This window comes from Electrophorus electricus, chromosome 13 (assembly GCF_041902795.1).
Source record: "Electrophorus electricus isolate QZ-2024a chromosome 13, ASM4190279v1, whole genome shotgun sequence".
In the NCBI taxonomy this organism is placed as follows: Eukaryota; Metazoa; Chordata; class Actinopteri; order Gymnotiformes; family Gymnotidae; genus Electrophorus; species Electrophorus electricus.
The window spans coordinates 11,482,946-11,502,767 of NC_137509.1; the positions used below are offsets into that span (position 1 = coordinate 11,482,946).

Consider the following 19,822-nt stretch of genomic DNA (forward strand, 5'->3'; position numbering starts at 1 on the left):
GTTCCATGTCACGTTGAAGTCACGCAGCAGTGTGAGTTCGTCGCGTGCACCGGGGGGTGTGTGTGTGTGTGTGTGTGTGTGTGTGGGTGGGTGGGGGTGTTGGTGTGGGGTGTGTGTGTGTGTGTGTGTGTGTGTGGGGGTGATTCCACACCCGCCGAGAGGCAGAAGTTGGCTGGGGAAGGGTAGCTGAGCAAGGACTGCTTGACTATCACCAGCCGTACGGTATCGGGAGCTCTGCCGTGCTGTCGGCGCGCTACTCTACTACTCAACTCGCGATCCACGTCTGGTTGGGTGGGGTTGAAGCTGCGCGCAGATCAGTGGGAACATCGTAAATGCGTGCTGCTCGCTACGTCTAGGAAAGGGTAACCGGACATCAACAGCCCCTCCGAAACACCACTACGTCTTGGAGCACAGCATTCACTGCTATTTCGACCTTTAAGGTTGCAGTTTACTCAAGTGAAATAGGCGTGCTTGTTTACGGCTCGGATCCGGTGTTTTGTCGCGCTTTATTTAACAAGGGCGGTTACGTGGGACTGTACAATAACATAGCCGGTAGTAGTCCCTCTCCTGCTCCAGTGTGTCAGAACGACCCGACATTATTATTATTATTATTATTATTATTTTACAACAAATCGGTAGCAATATTTGTCTGATCTTCTTACGCCGTAGTAAAACGCTGTAACTGCTGCAGGCAAAGTGAGAAATCCGTGTTCAGCACCACTACCCCAACCTCGATCACTTCCTTAACTTTTCGAAAAGGCCTCGGCATTTCCTGCGCTAAAGAGCTTACGCTTCGAGACCACTCGCATGGGCTCGGCGGATCGCGTCAAAGACCCCGACGCGCTGCAGTCGCCCGTGGTCTCGGTGTAGTCGTTGGGCGGTAATGTACGTGTACCGTTTGATGAGTAACTTCGCCATCTCTCCGCGGTGTGCATTCGTCTCTGCCCACATCGCTCGCTTTGGAAACCGTCCTAGGCTGTGCATAAACTCTTTTTCTTTTTTTAAAAATCACAGCTTTAGACTTATTGCAGCGTGACTCTGTAGGTACCCCTGTTTTTCATGCAGTGACGTTGGTTTGACGTATGGCATACAGTGTGCAGCACACACGTGGACCCGTGATGTGAATTTTTAAAACCTAAAGCTGGCTCTGCATACGTGTGCCCCCGCTGCTACCATGTTCACTGCCTCTAACAAACCCAGTGCAGAACAGACTCGCTTAGCACGTATTGATTGACACGCATTCAGCCTCACACGGCCTGAGATGGTGTTGGTGTCGTCCACTGGACTGTGCATCTAAATTAGCTCTGGGGGAAAACTAAATCCGCCTGTCTCTGTTTCTCTGTCACACACAAATTCTCATTCTTCTAAACATTTAAACCATTTATCTTAGATGTGTCCCCATAGTGTAGTCAGTGTATTTATTTTGCTATCGTATTTTTTGGCCTCTCTCTCTCTCCCTCCCTCCTCTTTCTCTCTCGTGGGGACGGTGGAGAGTGTGGGTGTAGTGTGCTGTGCATCTGGCTCACTTATCAGTGTAGCATCACTGTAGGCTTCAAGAGATTTCTCTGGCACGCTGCTCAAACGTAATCTCCTCACTCGATGCCTTTTCACAGAAGTGAAATCCTTCTCTCAACTTTACTTCAGCTGTTCTCCATTACTCTGGTGCTGGTCGAAGCACGTCTCTGCCTTTCCTCATGCATTTAAGCTATTCTCATTAAGACATTTAGGATCAGTATACAGAAATGCCTGGAGTTGTAGAGAAGCACCCACTGCTGTTGCACGCAAATCAAATAGCCAGTTGGTTGCTTTGTTTGATTCAGCCTGATCTCTTTGATCACAGTTCAAGAGGACGTATATATCCCACTGTGTTGCTAAAGTTGAGGTGCTGTATAAAGTATGAACGAAAATGTCACGTTTTTGATCAAGAAAATGACAAGCCTGATCAATGCATTGTTTGCCAGTTAATGACATGAAAAGAAAAAGAAGGAGTTGAGATGAATGGATGCAAAACATGAGGGAGAGAGAGAGCGCGAGCACGAAATCGGGATGTTGGGTAATTATATCATTAGAACCACTCTGGAAACTAGTGTGGAACTCATCACTTGTCACTTTGAGGCTTTGGTCCTTTGGTGTGACGGAAGGGGTTTGTGCAATGTTCAGTGGAGTTTGGGTTGTGAATGCTAAGGGCTATGCACAGTTGCGTTTGGGTTGTGGAATCTTGATGTGTCCAATACTTGGTGAATTGCAAAAGATTTTCCATGTTCATTTGCCTACTGAGAATTCGACCTAGTCGTTTCTGGGGCTAACCAGTGGTCTAAAAACAGTGCTTTCGTTTGGCTAGCATGTCCTAAAGGCCGATGCGTTTGAATATCACATCACAGCAGCTTTTTAAAGTAATATATGTTGAAATGAATGAACAGTCTTGCTGATGAATGGATTTACATGTTCGAACGAGAATAATCGGATTGTTAGAGTATGAAGAGTAGGCACAAGTTGCTGAGGCTCATGTGACCTCCGGATGCCCTGCCTGTCTTAATGTGTCTTTCTCTTTGTATAGACCATTTGTTCTCTCTCTGTGTTTCTGTGTCCTCTGCCCTCTCCAGCCTAATCAACCCTCTCACTGTCTCTCTGTAAGTAAATGACCCTCCTGCCCTCCGACTGAGGCTTTGCCTTTCGTCACCATAGTAACTGGCTTGTCCACCACAAACAGTCACCCGTTTTCCAGCACGGTGCCACTCTGCCATGCCTCGCACTGTGCTGTGAGAAAGTATTCGCACCCATCTGCTTCCCCATTGGTTGCATGTGTTGTTGGTTACCACGGAAAGCCCGAGAGAAGGACCCCCCATGGTCTGTGACCTTGTTATCTTTATCGTTAGAAGGTCTAAAAGGAAAGATCATTAGTTTCTGGTTTGCCTTGTGACTCTTTCTCATGTCACAATTACTGTCAGGCCTTTCATATGTAAATATGCTTAAATATTTGACTGTAATTGTGTGATCTTTTTCACACTTTGAGAACAGTAGCATTTACTAGTTATACTACGTTAGGACCAAATGCTAGAAATGCCAGTTTGTGACTCAAATTAGTGTATTTTGAAAGAACATTATATTCTTTAGTTTTTACTGAAAGTCCTTTAGTATGACTTAATTGTTCTGCATGTATATGTATATATAAATAAAAATATACATCTATCTATCTATCTATCTATCTATCTATCTATCTATCTATCTATCTATCTATCTATCTATCTATCTATCTATCTATATATATATATATATATATATATATATATATATATGAGAGAGAAAGATAGAGAGAGAGAGAGAGAGAGAGAGAGAGAGAGATTGATTCAAAATTGTAGTGAAGTATACAAGGTTTCCAGAGAAACAGGACAGAGGTTGGGATTTAGATAGGTCCTTCCTCAGCTGTACAAGCAAAGTGCTTCTGAATTTCTTGGAGGAGGAACCAGTTTATGTTAGAAAAAGTAGATTCTTAAATATTAACATTAATTCCATGGGGCTCTAAAGTTGAGAGTGTAGATCACTAATGGATGTTGCCTTAATGACATATCTGTTTGCATTGCCAGTTGTTGCTATGGCAACAATATAGTTAGGAAACTGATAGAAAAAGAACTAACACTATCAGAATGAATGTTATCCTTGTGTACTTCCACAATTTTGACTATTTCTACATCTTTTGCTCACCTGGAATCTCTCCCTGTATATATAAAATGTATGTGTGTATCCTTTGTTTACCTATGTATGTCCTTTGCATATGCGTGTAAGTGTATATGTGTGTAAGTGTACATGTGTGTAGGTGTATGTCTTTTGTATATGTAGGTAGGTGTATATGTCTTGTATATGTGGGTAGGTGTATATGTCTTGTATATATGGGTAGGTGTATATGTCTTGTATATGTGGGTAGGTGTATATGTCTTGTATATGTGGGTAGGTGCATATGTGGGTAGGTGCATATGTGGGTAGGTGCATATGTGGGTAGGTGTATATGTCTTGTAAAGGTGGGTAGGTGTATATGTGGGTAGGTGTATATGTCTTGTATAGGTGGGTAGGTGTATATGTCTTGTATAGGTGGGTAGGTGTATATGTGGGTAGGTGTATATGTCTTGTATAGGTGGGTAGGTGTATAGGTGGGTAGGTGTATATGTGGGTAGGTGTATATGTCTTGTATAGGTGGGTAGGTGTATAGGTGGGTAGGTGTATATGTCTTGTATAGGTGGGTAGGTGTATATGTGGGTAGGTGCATATGTGGGTAGGTGCATATGTGGGTAGATGTATATGTCTTGTATAGGTGGGTAGGTGTATATGTCTTGTATATGTGGGTAGGTGTATATGTGGGTAGGTGTATAGGTGGGTAGGTGTATATGTCTTGTATAGGTGGGTAGGTGTATAGGTGGGTAGGTGTATAGGTGGGTAGGTGTATATGTGGGTAGGTGTATATGTCCTTTTTGCAGTGTCTCGCCTCCTTTGTTTTGCATGAACATTTACATTTTATGCTAAGAGTAGGTTGGTGTTTCCTGTGGTAAAGGAAGAGGCAGTGGGCAGACTGAATCTAAATATGGTGGCCTGCGGTATTGAAAAGAATTTAAGCATTGAAGAGCACTTTGACAATCTAGCTAGTCTCACTGCTTATAGTCCAGTCTTTCAAACTCAGCACTCAACACAAACAGACATGGTGCTCCCAGTGCAGAGCTACAGTGACCATGGCTTGAACTGCTGTCTGGCTGGAGTCGCCTGTTCCAGGGTGTCACTGGACCTGAAGGCTGGAACCCTATGATATATAAAGTGAGTCTTGCTAATTAACTGCATCTGTTAGGTCATGAAGATGGAATGCAGTGCTTTGGAGGTATAAATATTTCAGATATTTTTAGGTGTGCGAAGCTCTCCGTGACTCAGGTGAAAAGTGTGGCCATCAGTGAAAATGGGAATTGAACTGAAAATGGCATCAAAACACTTGTAATCCACAGTGTGTTCTCCATCTGAACCCACCAGTGTGCTGAGTGAATTGCTTTGGGCGGGAAATCTTGGTACTACAGTCTTGGCCATGTCCACAGGCCAAACTATGTGTGTGTGTCTGGAGTAAAGAAGAGGGTGCTCGCACTTACTCTCTATGACCCTTTACTCTTGTTTCATCAGCTCAATGGTTCAGTTATCTCGCAATGGCACAGTCTATAAATTCGCCTCAGGCTCTTCAGTATCTATTTGGACATGCCCCTCTGCAGGGATTGGTGCTCTTCATTTCATGACCCCTGATCCACCGCATTGCTCGCATAGTGCACTTAGCTCACGTGGCTCCCTGGCTGTGTGTCTGGTTTCTCACGCTACTATTTACTTCTTAGTGTCACGCATTCTGCTGACTGGAGGGAGCTGAAGGTAGGAAGTTGTGCGACATGTCTGAGGGTCATGTCCTAAATTATGGAAAGCAGAAGAACAGGAGAATCATTCTAGTAGAAATATTTGGCCGGAGTGGGAAGAAGCCCTGGAGAAAGGAAACATTTATCATAGCCCATCACTAACATAAGAGGTCTGTCGCTGAGGTGGAAAGGTTTCTAATCTGCAGTGGGTTAATTAGATTTGAGGTATAGCTGCTGTCGCAGTGAGGGTTAACTCCCCTACTCCCCTGACGAATCTGTGTGCTTGACTTGACCACTTTTCTGTACTGTGTAAAGTGTAAGTTGTTTCTCTTTCCAGCCATATAAAAGGCCACTTTGAAATATTGTTTGATTCAGTTGTGAGGAGCATCAGAGATGTTTGGTTGGCTTTTAGAGCAGCCTTGGACCATGTGCGCAAGTAGAATGCGGAAACTGATCTTGACAGATGACCAAAAAGTTCAATGCATTTATTAATAAAATATATCAGCTCTGTAGGTACGTGTGTGTGTCTGTGTCTGTGTAAAATCTGACAAGTGATCATAGCCAGAGATCCTGAACATTTCCCTTGGCTCCATCCTGAAACAACAGAGGATTTTCTTTCTCTCTCTCTCTGTCAAAAATGTTCTTTCTTTCTGTCCCTTGCTGACTTTTGCTTTTCTCCTTTTATTTATTCTCTACATCCATCTATTTCCACCGCTCTCCTCTTCTGTCCTCTAAAAGACTTCCGCCAGGTGGAATTTTCTTCTCTTTTCTCCTTCCAGTCGCAGTTTGATTCTTTGCCGTTGAAGATATTTTTAAACATACCGACATCATTCGCCACTTCACCCCTTTCGCAGCCATGCACGACTCCATGAGCAAGCGTGCAAACACAGGTTTGCCAGGCTCACCTGTCTCGGCAAAGCCGTTTGCCTGTCTTCGAGCGCGTAAGCGCTCCGAAATGTGCCCAACCTTCCACCGCCTTTGGGGCCACGAGAGCAGATTTAACTGCGTGTCTTTAGACAGCCTCGTGCGAAGAAGCAGTCGCACGTTTCCTCATTTCTACGCAGATGAGACGTCGCAGTTACACGGGTCTTGCATGCAAGTACGTCACTGACCTCAATAACGATCAGTGAGCGCTTCGGTCCCGGGTGGGACAAGAGGAAGGGGAGGCTGAGAGCAAGCACACACACAGCCAAGGAGGGGAAAAAGGCTTTAAAGACAACACTCATGTCTGAAAGCACTCATGTTAGGAGCTGGGGCATCGGGGGAGATGGATTGTTTGCCGGGGGTTTGATCTCAGTCTTGAATAGTTTCCCAGCCTTTGGTTCACATAGTCGGTGACGAATGAGTGTGTCTCCTAAACGTAAATCATGCAGGGTAAAGACTCATGCTCCTCCCAGCATTTAAAATCAGATTATCGACAGGCCGAGTGAGCCCCTGCGCAAACAGGTCCGGCTTCGCAGATCCGAGGGCCGGTGGAATGAACGACAACTGCACACCGTGTTATCTTGGTATCCGCTCTGTTGCGAGGCACTGCCGGAGCGCCTTCTGTCAGGTGAAAACTACTCCACGGCTTCTTATCAGCACACTAGCTCATGCTATCACGATATTCCCATAGAATGCCAGTAAGACACTGCTGTTATAAAGCCAAGTAGGCCAGTCTGTTTTTGTTGATCTAGGGGAGGGAGGATGCCTGGTTTAAAAACAAACCAACCAAAAAAACTGCCCTCCGCGAATTCAGGCTGCCGTTGATCAAACACAGAGCATTCGGGCATATGGGTATCATCAGTGGGTGCGCCCTTGATGAAGCCAGCCAGGAGAAGAACAAAAAAAAAAAAACGAATGTCTTCTCCATTAATGGAAAGACCACCCCTCCCTCTTCCCGGGAGCTATGCTTTAACAAATGTATGTGAATGAATGCCAAGAGCTGTAGCTATTGCTGTGAGTTCTTTTCCCCATTTGATTGGCTCTGCTTTTCACTCATCTCTCTCTTCAGCTGTCTTCTCTAATGGCACCATAAACGTTTCAGACCAAGCTGGTTGGTTTGGTTTAAAGCTGGTTTGATTAGCGATTGGCTGTTTCGTCAGTGTCTGGGATGAGTTAAGCGTAAAATTCTTGAGGATGGAGGGGGCATGCTCTGACCAGCTTCAGCCCAGCAGGCATCCAGAGGCTGTGGCCTCTGGAACTCTGGTCCCCGGACCTGTGGTCCCTGGAACTGTGGTCCCTAGAGCTGTGACCTCTGGAACTGTGGTCCCCGGACCTGTGGTCCCCAGAGCTGTGGCCTCTGGAACTCTGGTCCCCGGACCTGTGGTCCCCAGAGCTGTGGCCTCTGGAACTCTGGTCCCCGGACCTGTGTTCCCCAGAGCTGTGGCCTCTGGAACTCTGGTCCCCGGACCTGTGGCTTCTGGAACTCTGGTCCCCGGACCTGTGGCCTCTGGAACTCTGGTCCCCGGACCTGTGGTCCCTGGAACTGTGGTCCCTAGAGCTGTGGCCTCTGGAACTCTGGTCCCCGGACCTGTGGTCCCTGGAACTGTGTTCCACAAAGCTGTGGTCCCTGGAACTGTGGTCCCTAGAGTTTTGGCCTCTGGAACTCTGGTCCCCGGACCTGTGGTCCCTAGAGCTGTGGCCTCTGGAACTCTGGTCCCCGGACCTGTGGCCTCTGGAACTCTGGTCCCCAGACCTGTGGTCCCTGGAACTGTGGTCCCTAGAGCTGTGGCCTCTGGAACTCTGGTCCCCGGACCTGTGGTCCCTGGAACTGTGTTCCACAAAGCTGTGGTCCCTGGAACTGTGGTCCCTAGAGCTGTGGCCTCTGGAACTCTGGTCCCCGGACCTGTGGTCCCTGGAACTGTGTTCCACAAAGCTGTGGTCCCTGGAACTGTGGTCCCTGGAGAAGGAGCTGTGGTCCCTGGAACTGCAGCCTCCAGAGCAGTGGCCTCTGCACACGTTGAGGCTTCTGGAACACTTCAAAGTCAAAAGTCAAAGTTAGCTTTATTGTCATTCAGACTATACAACGAGTACTGCACAGCTGAACGAAATTGCGTTTCTCCAAACTTCGATGTGCAAATATAAACTATACATAAAGGTAAGCGCACGAGACAAGACACAGTATAAGTACTTGTTAAGGACCTCAATAGCTGCGCTGTTGGATTAGGGTTTATAGGAGCAGGGAAAACGTGAAAAATTCCGGCCTGGTAAGCAATACCAGACTGGGAATGCCTGGAGAAGCTGGGATGAACCTTCACAGAAAGCACGCATGTATCAGGCGGAAACAGCTGGAAAAGGTGAAAAGCAGGATGGGAAACTGCATGTGTGTTTGTGAATGTGTGTGTTTGTGGGTATGTGGGTATGCGGGTATGCCTACTCTTCTCTAAACAAACACATGGAAAAATATTCGCTGATGTCCCTGCCCCTCTATCATCTCTGTCACACACACACACACACACACATACTCATCAGGCAACAGGAACACACACAGGGCTTTGCTTTCGCAGGCTGCATATTCGGAAAGGCAACAAATACGTGACCTACACCCTCCATGTTTGCTCTATCAGCGCTCTCAGGTTTCTGTCTGCCTGCATGGTCATTTTCTGAAGCACTTTGAATTGCCACTGTGTATGAAAGCTGCTGTGTAAATAAACTTCCCATGCCTTGTTGCGTTTTGTGAATGACATTTATTAATGGGCAGTTGCTGATGTGAACGCGTGTGTACGTTATGTCCATGCATGTGTGACACAACACCCTTTTCCTTATGGGCTCTTCATGCAGCTTAAAGGTGTTGCTGTGATTTGTGCATCCGCGTAGTTTAATAAAAATGTCAGGTATTTATATAATGTGGACAGGTTTAACTGTGTTCTCACAACACTTGTAATTATTGCTGTCCTGTGATTAATCCTTTGAACCACTAATCTTGTGATGCAAGTGCTGGAGGTGACGAGCTCAGTGTGTGTGTGTGTGTGTGTGTGTGTGTGTGTGTGTGTGTGTGTGTGTGTGTGCGCGTTTGCATGTGTGAAGTATAAATATAGAGCAACTGGCAGACACCCTTAGACATAGCAACTCACGGAAGTGCTTAAAAAGAAGTGCTTTTACAGGTATAAAAAAAATGGGGGGGGGGGGGGGGGCAAATAAATAAATAAATAAATATATATATATATATATTAGTGAGGTACACGGGTTTTCCAGAGAAACAGGACGTTTCAGACAGAGGTCCTTCATCAGCTTGGCAAAGTGCTTCACAGTTTTTATATATATATATATATATATATATATAATGAGAGTAGGTGCTGTAAGTATATAAGCACTTTCAAAGTGAAAATCAGAATATCATTTCAAGTTTTGGATATAGCTATCAGCCTGGTCCCAACCTGCTTGTAGCTATTTCCAGAAGGACATCCTTTCTGGAATATTGTTAGGTTGGAATGCTAAGCATGCATTGTATTCACAGCAGTATAAAACAATTCTTTGATTGCAACTTTGAGAACATGCAGCTGGCACGGTGCGCCAGCCCCATGTGTAGCGTGCAAGTTCATTCAGAAAGACGATGGTGACCCCTACGTCTTCATCTTCAACCTCGAAAGGACACGGTAAACAAGGCCCTTGCTGTGCAGTGCGCAGAGAAGGTTTTTGAACTCCAGATGTTCAATTTTGCGAAGGGCATCGCTTAAAGACATGGTACTATGTTTATAAGGCTACGGTTATGGGGTGAGTCAGCGTCTCGCCTGCCCACACCTGCATGACGACAAATAGCACATAAAATGAGCGCTAAGACTTTCTCACCATTTTAGAGTCTGCCGTTGCTGACCGTAAAACGCAAGCTTTTTATGTGCGAAGGTTTGCGGCTTCCTTGTTTGGCCGATGTTTGTGTAATTTGATGAGCAGTGTGGAGTAGGCCAAGTTGGGCGTCAGCGCTTCTAGTAGGGCCCAACTAATAATGTTTCTCTGCTGTAGTTCTGGAGGTGAGATTGGAGGTGTGGGAGATTGTGATGCCTCCTTTGGTCTTTCACACTCTTATGCTGCCAAGCTTCTCTGACACCATCCACAAGCCTCTCGCACATGAGAGGCTCATACTCTGTGTGTGTGTGTGTGTGTGTGTGTGTGTGTGTGTTTATGCGTGTGTATTTGTTTATGTGCATATGTGTGCATGTTTTTGTATGTGTGCGTGTTTTAGTGTGCCACACTTGATTGTGTGTGTGTGTGTGTGTGTGTATCCAGTTTCTTGCAGTCTGCATCAGCTGCATGCGGTCACCTTAGTATATGGTAGTTTGGGTGTGTATGTGTAAGAGCACGGAGGCACCTAATGTTAGTTAGTGCTCTTAGTTTACTGGTTTCTCACACCTATACAATATGAACAGGAAATGAGTGAGCACTTAAGAGGAAGTGTGCCCAGCGCGTGATTAGGCAAGAGCTCTGACTCTTCCATTCCTCCTTCCTCTCTCTCTGTTTCTCTCTCTCTCTCTCTCTCTCTCTCTCTCTCATTTTTTTCATCCTCTTATTTTGCTTTTCTGCAGCCTTCCTTGTGTTCTGTCTCTTCCTGTGTTTTTTCCTCCTGTACCGCATCTCACTTGTGTGTTTATGGTCGTGCGTTTTGCACTGCTGTGCTGTAAATGGCTCTCACTTTTCACTTCTTTATGCTCTTGTCTCCTCAATTCATTAACTAAATTAAATTAACTTTCATCTGAATCTTCATTGTACGCCGTTATTAAAACCCCTGAGCAAATTGTGTGTTCATTTTTCAGTTTTTTTTTTTTTTGATAGTACATGGGAAGAGTGGACAGAGTGAGAGAAAAAGAGAGACGTGTGGATGGAGTGAAAGAGATGTACATAAAGTGAGAGAAAAGGGGAGAGAAATACAGAAATGGCAGGAAGACTCAGTTTCCTTGGGTGAACATGACAGGAAGCAGCAGGGGATGCGAATAGTTTTGATTATATTGCAAAAGTGCAGGAAATCACCCCTCAGAGGGGAAAATGGCGAAGGACTCTGCTATTGTGGAACTCCGCTGAATCAGATCTATACGCAGAGTTAGGTTTACCAGGTAGTATAGTATATACCAGGAGTACATTGTGTTTTTATGGCCTTCTCTCAAAAGCAAAGCAGTCAATTATTAATTCAGTTAAATATATTATTAATTTGTGTTTAATACCTTTATTACAAATTTCATTGAAGATGTATATAGTAACAGTTTTGCCCTTTTTAAAACTCAAAACCATTTAGCATTTTTGTGCAATCAATAGGGGCTCTGCAGAGCAATAAGATGACTGAGGCCTGCTTGTTTAGAGCCTGAATAACTTCAGACTTCACTGTAGCTCTGAGGAATTCCAGAATCCAGCACTTTAAGCATTCTTTCAGCTTTGTGTTTGCACTTGTGGGAATGGGGCCAGCCATTGGCTGCATTGTGCTATCACATGCAAAATGCAGGAAAATTGTTGCTTAAGGTCAGCTGAATGTCTCTGACCCAAAGACAATATATTCCACTTCCCACTTTAGTTTCTGTCGTAGCCCTGAAATAAGACCCACTTTCAATTCACAACAGGAACATTTTGCACGTTTCCCACCCCACTCAAATAAAATGATCTCACCTGAATTACCATAACCCTTGGAGGCCTCAAGGCCTCTGGCATTATTTCCGTCCGGCAGGAAACTCCCCCCATCATTCTCCAGTGTGTGTCTCCGATCTTTTTCTAGTGGAAATCCATCGTCCAGCTGTCTCTGCCCTGGGCGCCTTTCCTTGGCTGTGTTGTTAGCCTGTTGGGCAGGGTTGGAGTGGGCCGGGCTCTTGTTAAAGAATAACCCTCTGTTATCAGTCACATTAAGTGTCAGGATAGGTCAGTCCAAGAGAGACCCACAGGTCAGCGCTGTTCCCAGAGCTCTGTCATAGCTCACTAAAGTGAAGTGTTGCCATTGTGTGAAGATCAAGCTACCAGGTTTCTCTCTCTCCCTCTCACTCTCTTGCTCCCTTTGCCTTTCATTTCCTACGAGAGCAGATTAGTGGCGACGTAGAGGATTTTTTGTTTTTCTTTCTCCTTCTCGCTTGCTGTACCACACTCAATGTCTTTTTGTCTCCTTGCTGGCATTTAGTGACTAGATTCCCCATCAGAAACATCTCCAAGAGGACAGTCCTGTATTCATATGATAATATAATTGGCTCCTGTTGATGTTCAGCAAACTGTGTACCAAAAATTCGTTTTCCCTTTAAGAGATGCATTTATTATACGTTGATCTGGATCAGGTTTTAAATGATGTAGGGCTTTGTAGGGGAAAAACTGTATGTTAATATTAGCAATAATAAAAGTCATAGATATTATCTGTTCAAGAAGAAGAAAATGCCAGCTCCACATTGCTCGTCAGTCACTTCAGATTGGTGAGCTGTCATCACTTCTGAAAAGCCAAGACATCACTTGCAGTGGAAGTCTAAGTCTATGAGCATATTTTGAACCAATTTCAAGAATTTAGCTGTACGCCATGTACATCTAAGTGTGTCTTGTGGCATTTGAGTTTCTCAGAAACTTCCGTTTGAATCACCCGTGGATTGGAGACCGTCCTTTGCAATCCCTGGGATCAGATTTCTTCATTGTGATCTATGCTATACTATTATAATTATAATATTATAATTAGACTTGGAAGAAGAGGTATAAAGACAGAGTATTGGCTCTGTGGTATATTAAGCATTCCTCTTAAGAGTTATCCTTTAATTTGTGTGACCTTGTGCGACCACATGTAGCTGAATGCTAAGCTAACAATAAAACTGAGTTGAAGAGAAGGTCACAAATTTTGGCTTGAAAGGCCCATCTGCAAAAAGCACTAATAGACATCAAATAGTAATACCAGAATAATGCTACACTTTAAGGTCTGTGTTGAAGAGGTTTTGGGAAACATAAAAACTGTCTGACGGTGGACAGTGTTTTCAGTTCCCTTTTTTGGAGTCACATGACGCATGCATTCAAAGCATTTTCCAAGTACAAAGGCTTTTGAGAATGTTTGTTTGCTAAATTCCTCCAGTGCATCATGATTTGGTCAAATTGCTGCAGTAGCTTTTCTCTGAAGATGAACGCTCTCACTTCTTGACAGGCTTCCTCTGGCTTTTGAGGTTGTAAGCCTTGGTTACAACTGACTTTTAGCTTTAGGCCTGTGTTATTACATGCTCACTAGTAAAAAAGCAGAATACTATATCCACCATGTGTAGCCAGCTTTTGGCCTGCAACATTTAGCCCTCTCTGTATATAACTCGGTAATAAATGTATTATGAGCATTATGTATTTATAGCATATTATTGGCAGTCGGCATCTGAATAATTTATTACTGATCTTGGGTTTGTACCTCAGGTACAAGGTACTTCATTGGGTTTTTGAATGATGGCTGAACATAGCTGACCAACCCCCACCCTCACCTGCACCCGTTTTTTAAGTTTTCCCGGTGAAATTTCAATTTGTTTTGTTTTATGGTTTCGTATAAGGAAGCAGAACAGGGCCAGCGAGAGCTCTCCCACTCTCATTTTCTTCGTAGTTTCAGTCGTGCTGAAATTCAAATGAGCAGGAGCGTACTGGAGCGGCAGAGCAGGCCTGAGCAGGACTGTTCTGCTGCAGCTAGCACCAGGGACGGACACGGCAGGGTGACCCCTCCCAGGGGATAAGTGCTGAATTCTGGGACGTTTACGGGCACCACTCTGATCCGGCTGTCCTGGATTAGCACTGAAGCATGTTTAGGAAACCTGTACAGAGGCTCAGGTCCAGTACAGAACATGCACTGGGTCTTGAATGTGAATGGAGGTGGGGTAAGCAAATGATAAAATTGTTGTTTTACTCAAATGACATTCACTCTAGTAAGTACTGGATGAAGGACAGGAAATGAGTTGTTAAAGGAACTGACTTGTTAAAGTTTAAAGATGCAAATAAAATGTGTGTGTGTGGGGGGGTGGCTACATACATACACACACACAAACACACATAGACCCACACACACACACACACACACACACACACACACACACACGTCCATGCACACTTGCATGAGCCAACACAGATGGTGGCGCACAGACTCACTGACATACACGTACACATTGTGGCTTACTGGCTTTTTGTCATATTTTTGTTGTTGATTGTGTCTCTCTCTCTGTCTGTCTGTCTCTCTCTCTCTCTCTCTCTCTCTCTGTCTCTCTCTCTCTCTCTCTCTCTGTCTGTCTCTCTCTCTCGCTCTCTCTCTGTCTCTCTCTCTCTCTCTCTCTCTCTCTCTCTGTCTCTCTCTCTCTCTCTCTCACACACACACACACCCTGTTTGTGACACAGGGGGTTGTCCTGAAAGCTGAAGCAGTTCTTCCTCAGTCAGCAGTTAACCAGTGTGTGCAGTCAGCTTCCCTCTCGGGCTCTCTTCACACTTCTGCGCAGTCAGCTCTCCTCGCACGTTGACACTTTGACGGTGTGTGTGAGCGCGTGCAGGAGTGTGAGTGTGCAGCTCCCATTGGGGAGGTTTACAGCAGGTTAGGTGGCTGCGCTAGCAGGGCATGGCCCGTGCATTCTGGTCTCGGGTGGCTGAGACTACGGCTTTGCCAGCACAGCGGCCAAAACCCAGAGAATGTTCCATTTCAGGCTTTCAGGCAGAATTAGGTTGTTTGTTCGTGCTCCACATTAAAAACCCAGTCAGCAGTGATCTAAATCTCCTTAATACTTACTATAAAATAATCGCGTGCTGCGTGTTGCGTACTTGCGCACATGCGTACACTTTTTGAACGTTTTCAGGACAAAAATTACCTGAGTATATAGAAAACCCAGAGAAACAATTGGGTTAACCTACCTTGTAAGGACAAAAGCTACACCTTTCATTTTTTGAAAGTGAAAGTCCGAAACATTTCTCTTTGCATAAGATGGGGATTAGATTTAGGTTTATAAAATTGTTATTACATACAAATAATTTCTTAGAAATAATGATAATATGACATGTGCAGAGGCAGGGGAGTGTGAGCTCAGACTCACAGCTGAGGCCGTACGTAACCTACGGAAATAATAGTCTGATTTCAGCAGGTGATTTTCATATGAAGTCTTGGCTGCTGGAATGAAGAGCGCAGACGTGGGACACGTGAGGTACATTGCGGGACACGTGGGGTATATTGTGGGGCACGTTAGGTTCACTGTGGGACATGTGACGTCGTTCATTGTGGGACGTGAAGTACATTGTGGGGCACGTTAGGTTCATTGTGGGACATATGACATCGTTCATTGTGGGACGTGAAGTACATTGTGGGACGTGAGGTTCATTGTGGGGCACGTGGCGTCGTTCAATGTGGGATGTGAAGTACATTGTGGGGCACGTTAGGTTCATTGTGGGACATGTGACATCGTTCATTGTGGGACGTGAAGTACATTGTGGGACGTGAGGTTCATTGTGGGGCACGTGGCGTCGTTCAATGTGGGATGTGAAGTACATTGTGGGGCACGTTAGGTTCATTGTGGGACATGTGACATCGTTCATTGTGGGACGTGAGGTTCATTGTGGGGCACGTGGCGTCGTTCAATGTGGGACGTGAAGTACATTGTGGGGCACGTTAGGTTCATTGTGGGACATGTGACATCGTTCATTGTGGGACGTGAAGTACATTGTGGGACGTGAGGTTCTTTGTGGGGCACGTGGCGTCGTTCAATGTGGCGGTGGGGCACTTCTCAGTGTCATACAAACGACTTCCCTGAACCTTGAAAAGCACAATCTCGACTGCGTGTTGCCTACAGCAGGGGCCATCAGTTCCTGCCCGTGAACACACACCCGTCTGCGGAACTGATTTAGCTTACTCGCTGAAGTGCAAAGCAGATTTCTTTAAAAAGGCTGTAGTTCTTGTGACACACGTCATCTCGCTAAACTTCTCGGGCTTATTGTGGTGCAAATCCGATTCTGTTAAACAGGTCTTCGCCTTTGTTATTCAGAGAGGTCTGCTAGTGGAGGTGTTATTGTCTGAGAGTGTTCTTATAGTGAAGTGGGTAGCAGAGACATTGTGTTTTGTGATTTGTGATTTGTGATTTATTATCAACTTTATGTTATGATCATTCTATTCTTTAATATTTAGGATTGGAGTACAACAGCTTACTGGAGTTTTACTAATGTCCCGGGTAGATTTTGGGGGAAAACCTTTCTATCTCAGTACCTTTTGGCAATAGTAAACAGTGTGGGAAGCTGAGTTGGTTCGTGATGGCTCAGCTAAAACGGTCTGTCTTAACTGTAAGGAGAGCTGGGACTACGAGCCAGGGAGCAGCACTAGAGAAAAATACTATTACTACACTGTGTCTGCAGTCGTCTGTGTGTATATGTGAGTGGGTGTGTGTGCATGCGTGTGGGTATGCGTGTGGACGTTTATGTTTGCACACCCGTGCATGTTTGCATACATATGTGCATACATATGTGTGTGCGTGTGCACACCTCTGACAGGAAAAGTCTAGGATTCTCCAGCAGAACAGCACAGTGTTGCAATTATATTTCTACATTTTGCAATTGCAGTGTGCTTTGTGACATATTTAAGCAAAAATACTGATGCCTTGATGTGGCATGATTTAAAGATTTCTTGTATTCTTTTAATCATCAGTATTGGATCATGTGATTGAGAGTTCTCATGTGCATTGTCTGAGGTGTCTGGGCAGTATGCTCGCAGTGCACAAGAAGAAGTGTTAGATTGCTAATTTACATACGTAAGTATTCAGCTGTATCACTGTACAGAGGTCAATATCGTGACATCGATCATCAAACATTATTTCCTAGCCCTATGTACCAGTGAGATCTCCATTTTCACAGTGGTTATCATATTGCATGGATGCATCTCAGGGCTCAAGCAGTACATTGTCTGTTTCTTTCTTCCTGTATTGTCTGTTTGTCAGCCGTGATGAGGTGTTATTTAGCCTCATAATTAAACAGAGAAATTGAGACCCTCTTTGATTTTCTTCTACACAGATGGGCCTTGCTATTTATAAAGGCAGCTGATTGAGTTCGCCTGTTGCAGGTCAGCCACTGATTGGTTAAGAACAGAATATGGAGGAGCAAAAGGAAAGAATCAGGGGAAGGAATGACAGCAGTTTCAGATTTATGTTGGAAAACAGCTTCATAAAATTCAGTCCACAAGGCCTCTAACAGCCTGCACTTTAAACCATTTCGATGTCACGCCCGTCTCAGCTGTCTGATGCCAGACACATGTGCAGGAGCGAGCCAGCAGTGGTGCACCAGCATCTGAGTGTAGGTTCTGTACTTTCTCACATCGAGTGACTCCTTCACTGTCACCATACAATGACACGATTTATACTTAATGACAGTAAACGGGTCAATAATGAATAGGAGAGCCTGAACTAACCCATAATCAGCTTTTGCTTGGTCACACTATTTCCTGGGTGCCATTTGCAAAATCCTTTTATAGGCATGGTGCAACCTGGGTATAACATACATTTCTTCCCCTGGCAGTTTTTTTTTAAAGTTCATTTTTTAACATTCTGATTCCTATAAATTATTTGTATGATCTGAGAGGTTTTCCTACGCGCAGCATTGTGTGTCAGTGAGACGGTTCTAGCCTCCAGTATCAAGCAAAGTGTCACTCGAAAGGAGACTGCAAATATCATAGGTATGAATGTTTGTTTGCATTCTGTGAATATGGAGTGACCTACTGTGTGTACATATTTACAGGCATGGAGTAGACAGGTCGTGAGTGTATTTTGAACAGTAGTGCATCATACCTGAGTCACCGTCATCCCTCATATCACTGGCTCCTGCTGCACCCTGTCAGAAGACTCCTGACACAATCCTGTCCTCAGTTTGAATCTTCATGGCTAAATCCAAGGTCATCGTCACCACCCTCTGGTCTGAGAGTCATATGGAGTCATTTCTGGTCTGCCAGGCCCACAGATCATTTGGACGTTCTCTGCCAGGCCCCGCAAAAAGCTATACATATTTTAAGAAATGTATAAATTCTTAATTTAGAATAAACAAAATAACTTATAAAAATTGATTTCTTTCATTTCTTTCCATTGTCACACAGTGTTGCTTCAAAAGAACATATGAAAAAAAAAACCTGAGACATATTTTTTTTACACTTGTCTTTATCATTTTATGCAAAAAATGTGAATGAATCCTTTTTAAGATTGCACACATTTCTGTTGTAAAACATGCAAATACATGGTTTACCACAGCAGAGGAAACCTAAGTTTGGTGGTGTCTGTCTCTCTCTGTGTGTGTGTGTGTGTGTGTGTGTGTGTGTGTGTGTGTGTGTGTGTGTGTGTGTGTGTGTGTGTTTGTGTTTGTGCGAGTGTGCCTACGTGTGTGCATGCATGTGTATTTATTTGCACAGACTAATATTTGCATTCCTGCCTGGCAGAGATGCGGTTTTGTACGTTTGTGTATGTTACGTGACCTTGTTTATAAATCCGTAACAGATTCTTGGGGATCAGAGGACTAAACGTCAGATCCGGTTCCACTCATAAAATGAAGTGAGTGTGCGTGTGACCCAGATCTCGTAAAGCCACCTGAGGGAGAACCATGCAGAAATGGTAACCTGCTGCAGCATATGAGATTCAGAGAGTGTGTGGTCTGATTGATGAATGGTTTCATAGAAATGGACAATATACTTCTTCTCCAGCAAAAACGCACGTCACTCACGCACACGCGCACACCAACCTGCAAGCGTGCGCTCGTCCGGAAGTGCTCACCTGATTCGTGTTTGTGGATGGCGTCAGCCCTATTTTAGCCTGCCTTCAATGGTCTGGGCCTAGCCACGAAATGTTTCTCCTCTGAGCTGCTCAGCACAATGTTAGCTAAGGGCTAAAGTTTTATTGGTAATTAAAGGCAACACTGGAGTAACGGCGACAAAAAAAACTTGCGACTGTGTTCGTAATAGCTTACTGCATACAGATGTCGTATTTAGTATGCAACCAAAAAACAATTTTCCAGTACGCGAAAGATTCCCAAATTGCGTAGCTGCTACACTGGCTAACTATTCCAGTACCACAATATATATTCATGGTTGTAATCCTGTCAAGCAAAAGGTGTATTTCACAAGTGGGCAGAACATCGGTACATTTATTGCATAAGTTTGCCGCGGTATATTCTGAGTGCAGCATACAAGTAGGCTATTTCGCACACAGCCTCTCTTGATTTTCAATTTGAATTTTTTTTTTTTGTGCTTTCAAATGAAATTACGCTTTTATAGCACTTTTCTCTGAACCCAAGGACGCTTTGCAATCAACACACAGCTTTTATACACCCGCTTTTCAGTAATGTTACCTAAGGGAGTAGAGAAGGTGTCGAGCCATATGCTTTTGGAAGGTCACCAAGCACCAGGTTTGTTTCAAGTGAGAGCTAGCGATTATTATATCAATACACTTGGCTAGTTAGCTAAGGTTGAGAGGTGACACTATTGTAACAGTTATCGGATCACTAACAGTGTAATGGAAGTTATAACGCTATCACGTTTCACATTCGCTTAAAAGTCACAAAAAGGGCTAAGTTA

At 44.5% G+C, this 19,822-nt stretch overlaps 1 protein-coding gene across 5 annotated transcripts in view; it reads left to right on the plus strand.

The window, feature by feature from the left end:
• arrb2b (arrestin, beta 2b) overlaps window positions 1–19,822 on the plus strand; it is a 36,326-nt gene that overhangs the window by 253 nt on the left and 16,251 nt on the right. Inside the window, exon 1 of one of the 5 annotated variants that reach the window (XM_081694785.1) lies at window positions 100–2,630. The exons of 1 other annotated variant lie outside the window; for it this stretch is intronic. In XM_081694785.1, the coding sequence (XP_081550911.1) occupies window positions 2,536–2,630 (95 nt within the window). In that variant the 5' untranslated portion in view covers window positions 100–2,535. Of the gene's footprint in view, window positions 1–99; window positions 2,631–8,319; window positions 8,648–9,561; window positions 18,864–19,822 lie in introns of those variants that run through there. 3 more of the 5 variants (XM_081694784.1, XM_081694787.1, XM_081694786.1) reach the window with 3 other exon arrangements.